General features: G+C 31.3%; 3 protein-coding genes across 3 annotated transcripts; 2 read left to right on the forward strand and 1 right to left on the reverse strand.

Moving 5' to 3' along the window:
- Positions 1-1,457: 1,457 nt before the first annotated feature.
- On the reverse strand, positions 1,458-2,314 carry LOC127248831 (transcription factor NAI1-like). Its single transcript, XM_051271374.1, has 2 exons — positions 1,911-2,314; positions 1,458-1,654 (listed from the first exon to the last, which is right to left on the reverse strand). Exons 1-2 carry the CDS (start codon positions 2,145-2,147, stop codon positions 1,580-1,582), a joined length of 312 nt encoding a protein of 103 aa, XP_051127331.1. The 5' UTR covers positions 2,148-2,314; the 3' UTR covers positions 1,458-1,579.
- A 2,406-nt stretch (positions 2,315-4,720) lies between these two features.
- LOC127248744 (transcription factor NAI1-like) lies at positions 4,721-7,935 on the forward strand. The gene is made up of 6 exons (XM_051271258.1): positions 4,721-4,838; positions 4,973-5,016; positions 6,054-6,434; positions 6,537-6,773; positions 7,007-7,369; positions 7,462-7,935. The coding sequence occupies exons 2-6, from the start codon at positions 4,978-4,980 to the stop codon at positions 7,537-7,539; spliced, it is 1,098 nt and encodes a 365-aa protein (XP_051127215.1). The 5' UTR covers positions 4,721-4,838; positions 4,973-4,977; the 3' UTR covers positions 7,540-7,935.
- A 3,305-nt stretch (positions 7,936-11,240) lies between these two features.
- Positions 11,241-13,029, forward strand: LOC127248435 (cytochrome c oxidase subunit 6a, mitochondrial). Its single transcript, XM_051270768.1, has 4 exons — positions 11,241-11,494; positions 11,785-11,891; positions 12,001-12,043; positions 12,760-13,029. Exons 1-4 carry the CDS (start codon positions 11,374-11,376, stop codon positions 12,792-12,794), a joined length of 306 nt encoding a protein of 101 aa, XP_051126725.1. The 5' UTR covers positions 11,241-11,373; the 3' UTR covers positions 12,795-13,029.
- Positions 13,030-13,209: the final 180 nt, after the last annotated feature.

Consider the following 13,209-nt stretch of genomic DNA (forward strand, 5'->3'; position numbering starts at 1 on the left):
ACAACTACGTCATAATAATAATGTTTGTGTGTTTTAATTAAGATGTCGGATTATTGGGCCGACTTGCTTGTAATCTACTATAGTATTTCCTTGTCTCTTTCTTTTTTTTTTTTTTTTTTTTTTTTTTTTTTGTATCAACTATTTTTATTTTTGCATGTTTTATCTTATTTGTCATTTAAAAGAAAAAAGAAATATTGTTAAGCATTTTTAAATTTTACAATTAATATTTTTAAAATTTTAATTTAATTAAATAGTTATCTTAATTTTAATGTATAATTATTTATATTATATAATAATTATTTTTACTAATATACTTTTTAATTATTTATCAACTATACTTTACCTTAAATTTGTGTATTTACAGAAAAGTGGATAGAAAAGGTGGGATGGGGGAGTATATGGAAAAAAATATATTTTTAGTCTCATTATAAATTATAATAATAAATTTTTCTCTTATTAAATTTTTTTTTATCAATTTTGATTTCATTCAAACTAAAATTGATCAATTTTTATGATAAATAATACTACACAAACTAAACACGGCCGTGTTTTCTTTAGTAGGGACTGAACACGATTGTATTGAATGATTCAGAAAACTGACTAATTAAGTTCCGCAGATAATCAATACAGCCGTATTTTTGATCGATCATGTTCATGTCTCTTTGTTCACGGTCATGTTTTGAAGAGGGTCGTGTTCATGGTATGTTTAAGGTCATGTTCTGAACAAAAACATATTTGTTTATACCTCTATTTATAGCCCTCTTTTGAATTGTTCATGGTCATGTTTACTATCATGTTCATTTTTTCATTATGATTTTTGGCAAATTTGTCCATAACTCCCTTGTGGTTTCTAAACTCAGCGTAAATCTCCCCTCTATTTTAAAAATTGCATGACGTCGCCTTATACTTTAAAAGATGTTGCATGAAATTATTTTGTGGTTTCGAAACTTAGTATAAATCTCCACTTTACTTTAAAAAGTTGCATGACGGTCCCTTATACTTTAAAAAATATTGCATGAAACCTCCTATGCCATGCAAAACATATAGATAGGAAATCATCTTTTTATCACACGAGGAAAGTTTTATGGTTGTGGGGTTTCATGTAACATTTTTTAAAGTATAAAGGGGTAACATGCAATTTTTAAAGTAGAGAGAGATTTTACGCTGAATTTCGAAACCATATGAGAGTTATAAGCAATTTTACCATTATTTTTTATGCTATTTTTGTTTAAAATAATTTTATATATTGTATTTAAAAGTGTAAAAGAGGAAAAATTAAATATAAATAAATGAAAGAAACTTACAAAATTTGGAAAAAAAAAAATTAATATAAAATAATAGCAAGATATTATGAGAAGATAATTGAGTAGTACATTACTGTTATCCATGCATGAAAACATTTACATAACAATCAAAAAAACTAATTTTAAATGTAATTAATCAGTGTGATAAACAAATCGATCCATTGACAAAATTAAAGTTAACATATATATATATATATAAGTCGTCAATTTATGTCTTTTAATTTCAATCGTAAGTACAATCAATCACTTAATTGTCGACCTATATATCAATACATCTATTCATTCAAACATCTCCTTAGAGCTGTTTCGATTTCTTTCACTGTCATCTTCAGTCTCTTCTCCTTCTCCGCCTGTCCATATAAATAGGTGTTGATACAATGTTTTGAATATAAAATTAATTTTTAGTATAATATAAAAAATAAAAAATAAATATTTAAATTTATATTTTTAAGGAGAAAAAAATTGATGAATACTATAAAATTTTCAAAATCTTATAAAAAAAAACACCCCTAAATTGAGTGACTCGATTAATAATTCCACAAATCTAACAATTACTATATATATATATATATATATATATAGATATCATGTATGAATGACAACAACCTCGGCGACAATGGTGATATCCACGGCGGAATCGCCCAAGGAGATGAAATTAGTACTTAGGACAACCATGTCGAGGCTCTCAACCTTCTCGATCAATTTTGTCATGGCTCCATTTTGTCTCCGGCAGTGTACGTAAATGTGGATTTTTCCGGCCGCGACTCGAGCTTGGATAACCGGCAAGGGCTCGCTCTTTGTGTCGGAAGAGCCCTCTCCCTCTTCTCCGGTGCCGGATTTCATAATACTCTGTCTTAAATTAATATTGTAATATATAGAATTGATGATGTCCAAAACAAGAACCCAATTAATTCCATATATATAGATTTATGATCATATACGATCCCTACATACTAATTTGATACGTACGTTGACAATTAGCTAGGCACTACATTATAGATTTATTTATATAGCCGTTGTGGACGTAATTAAACAGTATACCGTTGCTCGATATATATATATATATGATTAATAAATTAATAAATTATTTAATTAATTATGCAAGCAAGGGAGCCTGCGGGCAACTCGTGCATTTTGTTTATGAATTTAATTTAATGCTAGCTGGAAATATGCACTACTTCTAGTGCCACGAGGACCGATATCTATATCATTATTTTAAAAGTTTGTTTTCTTGACGATTATTTTTTTACGTTAAATAATATTTTGATTTTATATGAAATAATAGTAATAATAATATATTTTTATTAAAAGATCGATTAAATATGCTGATATGGCCAATTTTATACAAAAATAAATAAATAAATAAAATACAACTCCTCAAATGGTTTGTACGGAAGGGTAATTAGTGGGCCGGTTTAGTCTTATATTAGGTTTACTCTAGTGGCTGCTCGTTCTAGGCTTTTACATGGGCTACTTTTTAGCCCATTAACAAGACAGGGCCTACATCAGCCCAGCCCTAATCTTTATTAAATCCTAAATTTAACATATAAATTTAATTGGTATACCGTACACTTACATTTGAAATTATTATGAGTATTTATATATATTAAATTTATATATAAAAATGATTTTTGATCAAAATTTTAAATAACTTTAATAAAATTATGAACAAATACACCCTCAATTTTTATGATTATTTCAATAATAATATGATTAAGATATTAATTAATACAATCTATTTTATCCAATACGATAATCCTAAGTAAACACATCCATAGAGGTATATTAGAAATTCTATATTATTTGGTTTAGTTATTTCGTCATAGCACAACTTTTATCGTAATATATTTTTCAATTCCATACAACATGGGTATGTAGAAAATATAATTTGGTGAAATATAAAAACTCTGTTATTAGACATTTTTAAATATATATATTTTTAAATAAAATAAAATAAAATAATAAAGATCAGATCAAATATATATATTTGTCTCTTTATTTTTCCAAAAAAACTATTTATTTCCGAAACTTCTATCTATTTATCTGTCCATTAGATTAAAATTGTAATGAGAAAAAATGGTTAGCAAATAAGGAAAAATTACAAAAGTTTATATAATAGTAAAAAACTTAGATTATTGAGCATGAATTCAAATCAATGAATTATAGTTATTAAATTTATTTATTTTTTCAGATGTTGATGTGAAATGACAAAATACTTCCTTTTGCACGCGATGCACGCATATTATAATATTTCACCCATTTCTTATTATAAATCTGCTTTGGAAAACGACAAAAATATGAAAACCTACTTGTCCATACTTGATTGTGCAATTTTGTTTATTTCCAGTAATATTGCATATATATATATATATATATAGTGCGTGTTTTTTAGTTTTTTGTCACGGTAGATATTTTGAAATTTTTTTTTTAAAAAAAAAGATTAAAAATAGTAAATCTTTTAGATATTTAATTTGATGCAATATATAATAAGAGGAAATTTGGTGTAATTATTTTTTTTTAAAAAAAATATACTTAAAAATAGTAGAATGTTTTTTTTTTTTAAAAAAAAAATATAGACATGCGAAGAGATACAATTAATACATAAATAAATAAATAAATGTGAACTGCTTACTGCATGCTCCAACATCAGTTTATTACTGTAAGGAGTACATATTTGTCATTTTTTTTTTTTTGTTTTAATTAGCAATTATATATAGTAAGTATGGTTTTATCAGTTTAATACTCCCTCTTTTTTACTTTTCTTAATCTTAATTTATAATTATTTTTATTATATTATAATTATTTTAACTAATACATTCTTAATTATTACTAATTACATACTTTTTAAATTTTCGTATCTACAGTAAAGTTGACGCAAGATTCGGGAGGGAGAAAGTATATTTGATCTGTAATTAAAGAACAAAAAAGCATTATGAATGCTGGTCGTATTATGACGTAAGAAATGCACTCTTTTGCAAATCAGATAATAAAACTAGCTAGCCATTCAAAAAAATAAAATAAAATAATAATAATAATAAAACCATATATATATATACATATAAAACAATATATGTGAATCTAAGTGTGTGTCAAAAACATAATGATGGGCATAATGTGACACGGACATAACGTCGAAAACTATGATGCAATATTGCTCCTATTCTTACATCATATATATATCAATAAAAAATAATTAAAAAAAAACTAACATACATATGAAACTTCTAAAACTCTATATAAAATATATATATATATATATGTATATATTTATGTTGAGGTATTTACAGGTGATCGTTCCAATTTTGCCCAGCTGAGATAACTTTCTAAGCCTCTAATGGTGAAATTGATTTATTTATTTATTTTTAATATTTAACTGTTGCTTATTCTCTATATAAAGGCAGAAAGTTGTTGTTCAGTGTTTCAGTTCAGACAGGAGATTCATTTCAAGTTATGGAGCTCTTCTTCTTCTTCTTCCTTGCAGAGTAATTGAGAGATTCAGTTGCAAATTAATTAACAAGCTAAGCTAGCATTCTGGTAGGCATATTGATTGTAATTAGTTTAATGTTCTTCTTCGTCTTCTTCCTCTGTATTTTCGTGTATATATATATATATATATATTAGGGTTCTTATGCTGTTATTATCATTACATCATTAATTTTGTGTTTCAGTTACGATGAATTCGTCTGCAGATCCATGGATCCATGAACAGCTGGTTGGTAACTAAGAATTAATTAATTACTTTGATATCTTTTAATATTGGTAAAACAATGGATATATATATATATATATATGCATGATGCAGTTCATCAGTATTTTTCAACTTTTCGTGTCTTTTTATCAGAATTTATGAAATTCACAAAGCTTATTCGAAAGGACCGACAAACCCATAAATGTTTTCAGCCATCATTTTTCCTTTATTATTCGATCTAATGTTTTTTAGCCTTCCAAGGTCGTGTATGATGTTAAAAGGATGTTTTAATTTTATTTTTGTTGGGGGGTTGGATTTGTTTAAATAAATTTGTGGGAAAAAAACCCGACTAGAAAAATATTATTTAAGGCTTTAAATGTACTCCGGTGGCCGAAAAAACATCGGACACCATCAGTGCACCAAATGTGTGATGAATTTGATTTGTTGCATTGTTTTGGATAAGACATGCGGAATATTGTCCAATTTCGCTTGAGCCATAATTCGAAAGACAAAAAATGACGAACTACATTATGTGTTGCATGCAAAGGGCAATTACTCTTTTTTTTTTTAATTTTAATTACAAAATTAATGATTAAGGAAGAGTAGCGACTAGGGATTACAAAGGGCAAATAATTATTTATCAATCATGCATCACGATCAACTTATTTGAATTTTTTATTTTTTTCCCACTGCAAATTAGTTTTGAATATTTTAGATATATAGGTAGTAGCTGTTGATTTTTAACAGTGTAATTAGGACTCATTAATGCCTCAATATAATATGCTCTACATATATACATACATGTACACATGCATTCATACTTTTTGTCATCCCACTTAATAAGGGTTCTATATTTACATAAATACTTTTGACAAAAAAAATTAAAATCTGATGTAATTTTTTTGGGTTTGTTTATTTGTGTTTGATTTTTTTTTTAGATAAAGTAATATTAATTAATATACCGTATCACTAATCAAATGTATCAATCTGCATAGAGTGGAAATTAAACAGTAATGGCATATTATTAAAATGTTGAATGATATTATATTAATTAATTACAGGGATTGGAGAACAGCAGCAGGCAGTATAGTTCGTGCATGGATCAGTATGATTTCATGGATCCCTTTGATGAAGAATTTGCAGCATTTTTTGGGCAATCAGATCATGATCACCAGCATAATAATAATAATAATAATAATAATAATAATAATAATAATAATAATAATAATAATTGGGCTTCTCATGAAACGCTTTCACCTTCTTCCACAACCTTGCTGAATAATCATAATAATAATATCCCTAACATCATTAATAATGATTCCCTGGAACAATCTTACAATTTGACAAACATAATCAATCCTGATTTCAACACTCCTCTCGATGCTTCTACTTCCATCCTTAATTTCGTCGACCAAACTTCTTGGGAACAAATTTTCCAACAGGTACGTACGTACGTACTGTCTGAAATTAGGGATTATCTTCAATTCTTCACATGGTCAGATTCTAAGGTAATCTAAATTCAATTTGTGCATGAACCAATCAAGACATTGCATCCATGTTCGAAAGTCGTCGTGGCTGATGAGGGAGAGATTCATGCAGTTCCTGAAGTTAATAAGCAATGTGCAGAAATGGGTAATAATATTGCCAAGTCGTCGAAGAAGAGGACTCGGACAAGGCCACTGTCGCAAACCTACGACCACATCATCGCCGAGAGACGCCGGCGGGAGCAGCTCAGCCAGTTATTTGTCTCCCTTTCTGCCCTAATTCCAGGCCTCAAAAAGGTACTCCCATATATATATATATATATATATATATAATCATTTTCATAATTATTTGAAAATATATTGTTCGATCACGACAGTTTTCTATTAAAAAATATTATATTTAAATCCCCCCGATGCCCACATGGTTGTAATAAAAAATTCCAAGAAATTAAATAGAGTCAAGTATAAAATATGTATGTCACTATTTTAATATCATCAATTGATCGATCATATATATGGTGAATTTGCAGATGGACAAAAGCTCAGTTCTTGAGGATGCAATAAAGCATCTGAAATATCTTCAGGAGAGCGTGAAGAGGCTGGAGGAGAAAGTCCAGAGGGAGGGGACGCAATCGACGGTGGTGGTGAAGAAATCGCAGGTGGTGGAGGACGACGTCGTCGAGGACTCCGACGAGGTCGTGGACGAGCAGGCGCTGCCGGAGATCGAAGCCCGATTCTGCGACGGGCAGGTCCTTGTCAGAGTGCAGTGCGAGAAGGAGAAGGGCATTCTCGTCAAATTACTTTCCAAGGTGGAGACTTTCCGCATGACCGTCGTCAACACCAGCGCCATGGCTTTCGGGAATGTCGCCCTCGACATCACCATTGTTGCACAGGTATACTTAATTAATTATTCAAAATTGATCTTTAGCTCATCATCAATAATTGATGATAAATGTTTCTGAAATTGAATCGTTGTGGCGGGCAGCTGGACAGAGAATTCAGCCTCACCGCCAAGCAAATCGTGACGGGCATTCGCGCAGCTCTCCTGCCCGGCTGCAACTAAAATATATTTACGGCCGGCTCGGGCAACGTCGGCCGGATTATAGATGTACTGTAGTTATCGTTTGTATTTGGGTAATTTGAGACTTTTTGAGTGTGTATGATATTTATACTTTGTAATTTTCGGGTTTGGGCTTGGGCTTGGGTTTATCTGTCTTGAGGAACAAATAAATTAAATAGTGGGTTAATGAAAAACAAACTAAACAAGAGAATAGAGTATGTTAATGGACTGGGCTGGGCCCTCTTCATAGCCCAACTATGAAGTCCAAAAGTAACTACAAAACCACATGATAAGGAAGAAACAGTGAGTGTACGTTTCCGACCAAAGTACAACTGTGTGAGTGTGTGAATGATGAATTGCACCGACAGAGACAGAGAAGCTGGTCGTATGTTGCGCACTATGTTTATGTGGCCTCCTCTGCACGTGCTGTGCCTGTGCTGTGCTTCTTCTATTCCATCGGATCACCCAAGGGTATATATATATATATATATATTACTATTATTCAGTATATAAAAATAAATTAAAGACAAGTGAGTGGGTGGGGTGGGGTGGGGTGGGGTGGGGGTGGGCTTCTAGAAACAAATACGAATTCAAAGGGGAGAATGATTGATGTTTCCAGATTGCATTTGCTGGAAATACTAGTTTGACGTTTAAGGCACAATACCCCCTCACCCTCACCCTCATCTCCTAATATATATATATATATATATATTATATTCATCCCTTTCGTCCTCCGATTCCTACGTTGTCGTGTTTCGGGTGGCTATACATATACATATATACATACACACAGGGTGGATCTAAATCTAATTAAGCAGGATGAATTCATTAATATTAATTAATAATATTTATATGGATAATGTAATTGGCTAATATAATCACCACGATCACATGCTACTGCGATTAAAGGCTGACATTATATATAATGATCACCAACAAATTTAAATTTAGCTAGCTACTCTACTAGTTTTCAATTCTAATTAATTATTAATTTGTTTATATTAATTAATGTGATATACTATACGGTAGCAGATTACAGATTTAGATTAAAAACGAACAAGAGACAAGTTGGAAATCAATGGATGATTTATTTACAAGAAGTTGAGAGTGATCTATCAACACTTACATATTATATCCATATCCATATTGTTGTAATAATAATAATGATAATAAAAAAGGGTCGGGTCGGCCCGGCCCGGATAGAAGTCTTAAAAACCCCGGACAGGCCAGCTCTTGCTACGCCTTCTTGCACTCCCCAACGCCGTTAAGTAATTAGTCTTACTTACTACATTTATGACGGAGGCGGAGGAGGACACAGATACAGACACAGACACAGTGGGAACCTCAACTTCAACTTCAACTTGAAGCCCAAACTTGTAATAACACACATCCACACGCACCTCTCACTCTCACTCGTATATATATATATATGTCTATACGTATGCTTGCTTGCTGGTTTTCTTCTCATCGATCTCCCCACACACACACATGTGTGTGTATATATATATATATACAAACTTATACACCCCCATCCCAATATTCCCATGTTCGATCGGGTAGAGACTAGACTAGACTAGAGTAGAGAGAGAGAGAGAGAGAGAGAGAGAGAGAGAGAGAGAGAGAGAGAGAGAGAGAGAGAGAGAGAGAGAGAGAGAGAGGGAGTTGGTGGAATATGAATGGGAACCCAAATGCAAGAATGGGCAATTCATCATCAGAAACAAAAATAATAATCTCCATCACAAATCATCATCATATCATATTCCTGCTCTTCTTCTTCTCAAATCCCTTCCGCCGATAACATCAACACCCGTCTGTGGATCCACCTGCAACAGTACTCCACTCTTAAGGTAATTACCTTCATTTCCATGGCGGCCGACCGATTCCCAATACCAAAATACCATTGCTGATACATATATATATGTATATGTTGTATAATTATTATTTTTAGGAAGCTAGCTAGCTACCGAGCGAGCGGCACACAGAATGGAGCCAGGCAATAACACTAATTATTACTTATTTTTGTGTTGGAGAAATTCATCATCTCCTTTTCCTCCATTATTATTGTTTTAAGTTCTGCTATATCTTTCTCGTCTGTACGTTTTAATTTGCTAATTTCCTAGAATGTAATAATTAGGTTGTTATGCATTCGAATTCACACCCACAGGCCTCCATTAATCCTCCACGAATCAATCTCAAGGGCAACGGAATTCTTCATTCCTGCACAACCAAGAAAGATTCTTTCTTTTTCTGACTCAACAAGTCTGCTTTTATGTAACCTACTACACTGTTAAATTACTTCAATGAATTTCTTTTCCTTTTGTTTTTCGCATCGTATATTGATTAATACTTCTTTTGTATGTTTATCTCAGTTTAATGAAGCTTATAAATGATAATCTTCAAAAATTAATAATTAGAAATGATTCATTTCCAAACCCTAGCTACTTACCAAATTTTGGGTCTTTGCTGTCTTTCCTCTTCTGATAAAGGCATTTATATTTAAATACATATATATATATATATATATATATCATCAAGAATGGTTTTTTAAAAATATATATGTCAGTAATTCTCAGATTTTGAATTGATATATTTTGAAGCTCATCCAATAGCCCATTTATTGTCAAAATTAATGTCGACTCTCTGCGTTTTTTTTTTTTGTTCTTTAGTGACAATATACATATATATATATATATAAAGTGGGAATACGAGTGCTTATTTTCGTACAACAACACAAGAAATTTAAAAGGGCTCGTGGGGAATTAGATTAATGAAATAAATAAATCAAGAAGCTAGCTTAATCATTTGTGCGACAACTCAATTAGGTGGAGAAATTAGGACAATCATTGAAAATGACTTTTACTTGGGTTTGATTGTTTAATAGACTTGTTACTTTTTAATCTCCTAATATTCATATTATTACTTAATTTTTATTTAATATATACAATTTTGTGTAATATACTATTAACTATTAATTTCTATGTCACTTAAAAAAATTGATATTTCAAACATCGAATAACTTTTTCTAGGTTAACAAGAAAATGAAAGTCATCCATCAATGTCTGATTCACATAATGATTTGATTATAATAATGATACCATGAATGCCATTAAAAGAATAATTAGGTGAGGTAGATATTAATTAATTAGATTAAACAAAACTCTATAATTAATTAATTGGACTACTAATTCAACCGTTTGTGTTGCTTAAGTCAAACCATCGATAATGTTCCCTTGACTTTATGAACAGTAATAATATAATATAATATAATATATTGAATTATATTCATAGATAAAGAGGAAAAAGAGCCATGGCTTTTGACCCACTCGTGCAATTGAAACAATACCATTTCACTTATAATACTAATAATAAAAGAAAATGATTAATAATTATAAATATATATAGTTATAAATATGTAATGATGACTTTGAATATTATTCGAATAAGTTTCAATGCAATAATGATTTATGGAAAATGGATGATCGTATTTTATTTACATACCCATATTTATAGTTTACAGAATCCTTGAATGGTAAGAAATAGCATCCAATAATATACGCGTAGCTACTACGTGTTCTAACAATGCATTGTTTGCAGGGGTGGGTAATATTGTCAAATAATAGAAGTTCAGGGAGTCAGATGCAATTTACCCATTTCATCAGCAATGGTGTTTTGACAGTTCTTGATGGAATGCTCGATTAGCGATTGCGACTTTTCATTTGCAACTAAAATCGTGTTTTACGGCCTGCGCAAACCCTGCGTTGGGAAAACCTAGCTAGCTGTAATTTGGTCTTTCAAATAAGCGATCGAATCGGAGGGAAGAGAACCTGAGAGGTTTCGATGGCATCGGCGATAGTTAGATCTGGCCTTCGCTCGTCCCTTCGCAGTGCCACATCTGCCCCGCGTGTTACTCCGGCATCTAAGCGCTCTTTTGCTTCTTCCGGTCATCATGATGAAGCTGGTATTGAATCATTTATATCTGACGAATTAGAGCGTTTTGATGTATTGGAACTGATGTTTATGGAATAGATATGTGGTACAAGTCTTTGACTTTGTTTGTACTTGGTTGTTTAGGTTTCGATTGCGCGTAATTCGGATCTAGGGTTTGAATCGTGTTTATGTAGATTGGGAAAAAGTTTAGAAATTATCTTCCAGGACTATGTTGTACCATGTTTCTTATTTTATTGTTTATTTTATTTTAATTAGCCTGATTATTCATTGCTGCATTCCTATTTCCATTGATTAATGTAGCTGAGGCATCAAAGTGGCAGAAGATAACTTATTTAGGAATAGCAGCCTGCACAATTCTGTCTATTGTTAATCTCTCCAAGGGTCATCCCCATCACGAAGAACCACCTGTAAGAGTTCTCTGTTAATTAATCTATTGAAATTTCATTCTTCATTTGCAGGATTATACATCTTCTTGCATAAATGTTTTAACCATAACAATTTGAACTTATCCGGCAGGCATATCCATACTTGCACATCCGCAATAAGGAGTTTCCGTGGGGTAAGTCTCAGATGGCTTCTTCAACATTTTTGCATATCTGTTTTCTATTTTTCTTAATGCTTTCACAGTTATTGTGTGGATGTTGAGGGTTTTGAGTTATGGGAGTTTAAGTACAAACCTTTCATCTATGTTTTGAATGGTATTATCCAAGTTGAGGGAGTTACTGAGATATGTTTATCGTATTAACACTATAAAAAGATCAGTGCCTGCAAAGACATTGGATTTTATTATGCTAAAAAGAACAATGCCTAAAAATACGTTGGATTTTATTATGCTGCATCGTGTTATTAGTTCTGAGTTTAAAATGTACTCTTTATTTGTTCACGACCTAACGTTTTATCTGTTGAATTTATGAACTGAAACGTTTTACATATGCTTTTTGTATCACTAGTCCTACTAGTATCCTCATTCAATTTCTGAAGCTCTGAAATACTTGGAAAATTGGATTTACTATCCTACTTGTATCCTCATTCAAAAATTTGAAGCTCTGAAATACTTGGTAAATTGGTTTTGCAATCCATGCAATTCAAAGAAATTCTTCTAGATTTTTATTATGGGCAACGAGTTATTTAATTGAAAATTTGGACTATAGATGTAGACGTTTATATACTCTGACCTGCAGCAACGGGCTTTATTTATTTATTATTATTATTATTATTATTATTGTTACCTATTACTTAGCTGAGTATTAATTAACTTGAATTTTGCTAATGCAGGTCCAGATGGTTTGTTTGAGAGCAAACATCATTGAATCTTCAAGGCCATCCATTGCAAGGGATCACAGGATAATTGATGATTAGTACTTTATTTCTTCAATGCATTTGAACTCATGCTGTTGAGATGCTGATACTGCATATTTTGTTTCAAGCGCTGCATCCCGAACATTTAAGCAGTGTTAATGTTCCCCCCCCCCCCCCCCCCAAAGTTTTATGTACTTTCGTTGTGGTTATGTTGAAATAAAAGGAACCAGTGAAACTTTTCCATTATCTGCTCAGCCATTTTGAGACTATGATTTTCACCATTCCATGTGACTGGCAGATGAAAACTATAAGAATGAAGAAAGGTGTGTAACAGGATAATTATTTACATATTTTTGGATCAGTTCGGAAACAATGCTATGTGAATCATTTCTTGTGCTGTTATCATATATCTCTAAATATTTCCAA

The sequence above is a fragment of the Andrographis paniculata genome, unplaced genomic scaffold (genome assembly GCF_009805555.1).
Source record: "Andrographis paniculata isolate CXL003 unplaced genomic scaffold, ASM980555v1 Contig34END, whole genome shotgun sequence".
Classification (NCBI taxonomy): Eukaryota; Viridiplantae; Streptophyta; class Magnoliopsida; order Lamiales; family Acanthaceae; genus Andrographis; species Andrographis paniculata.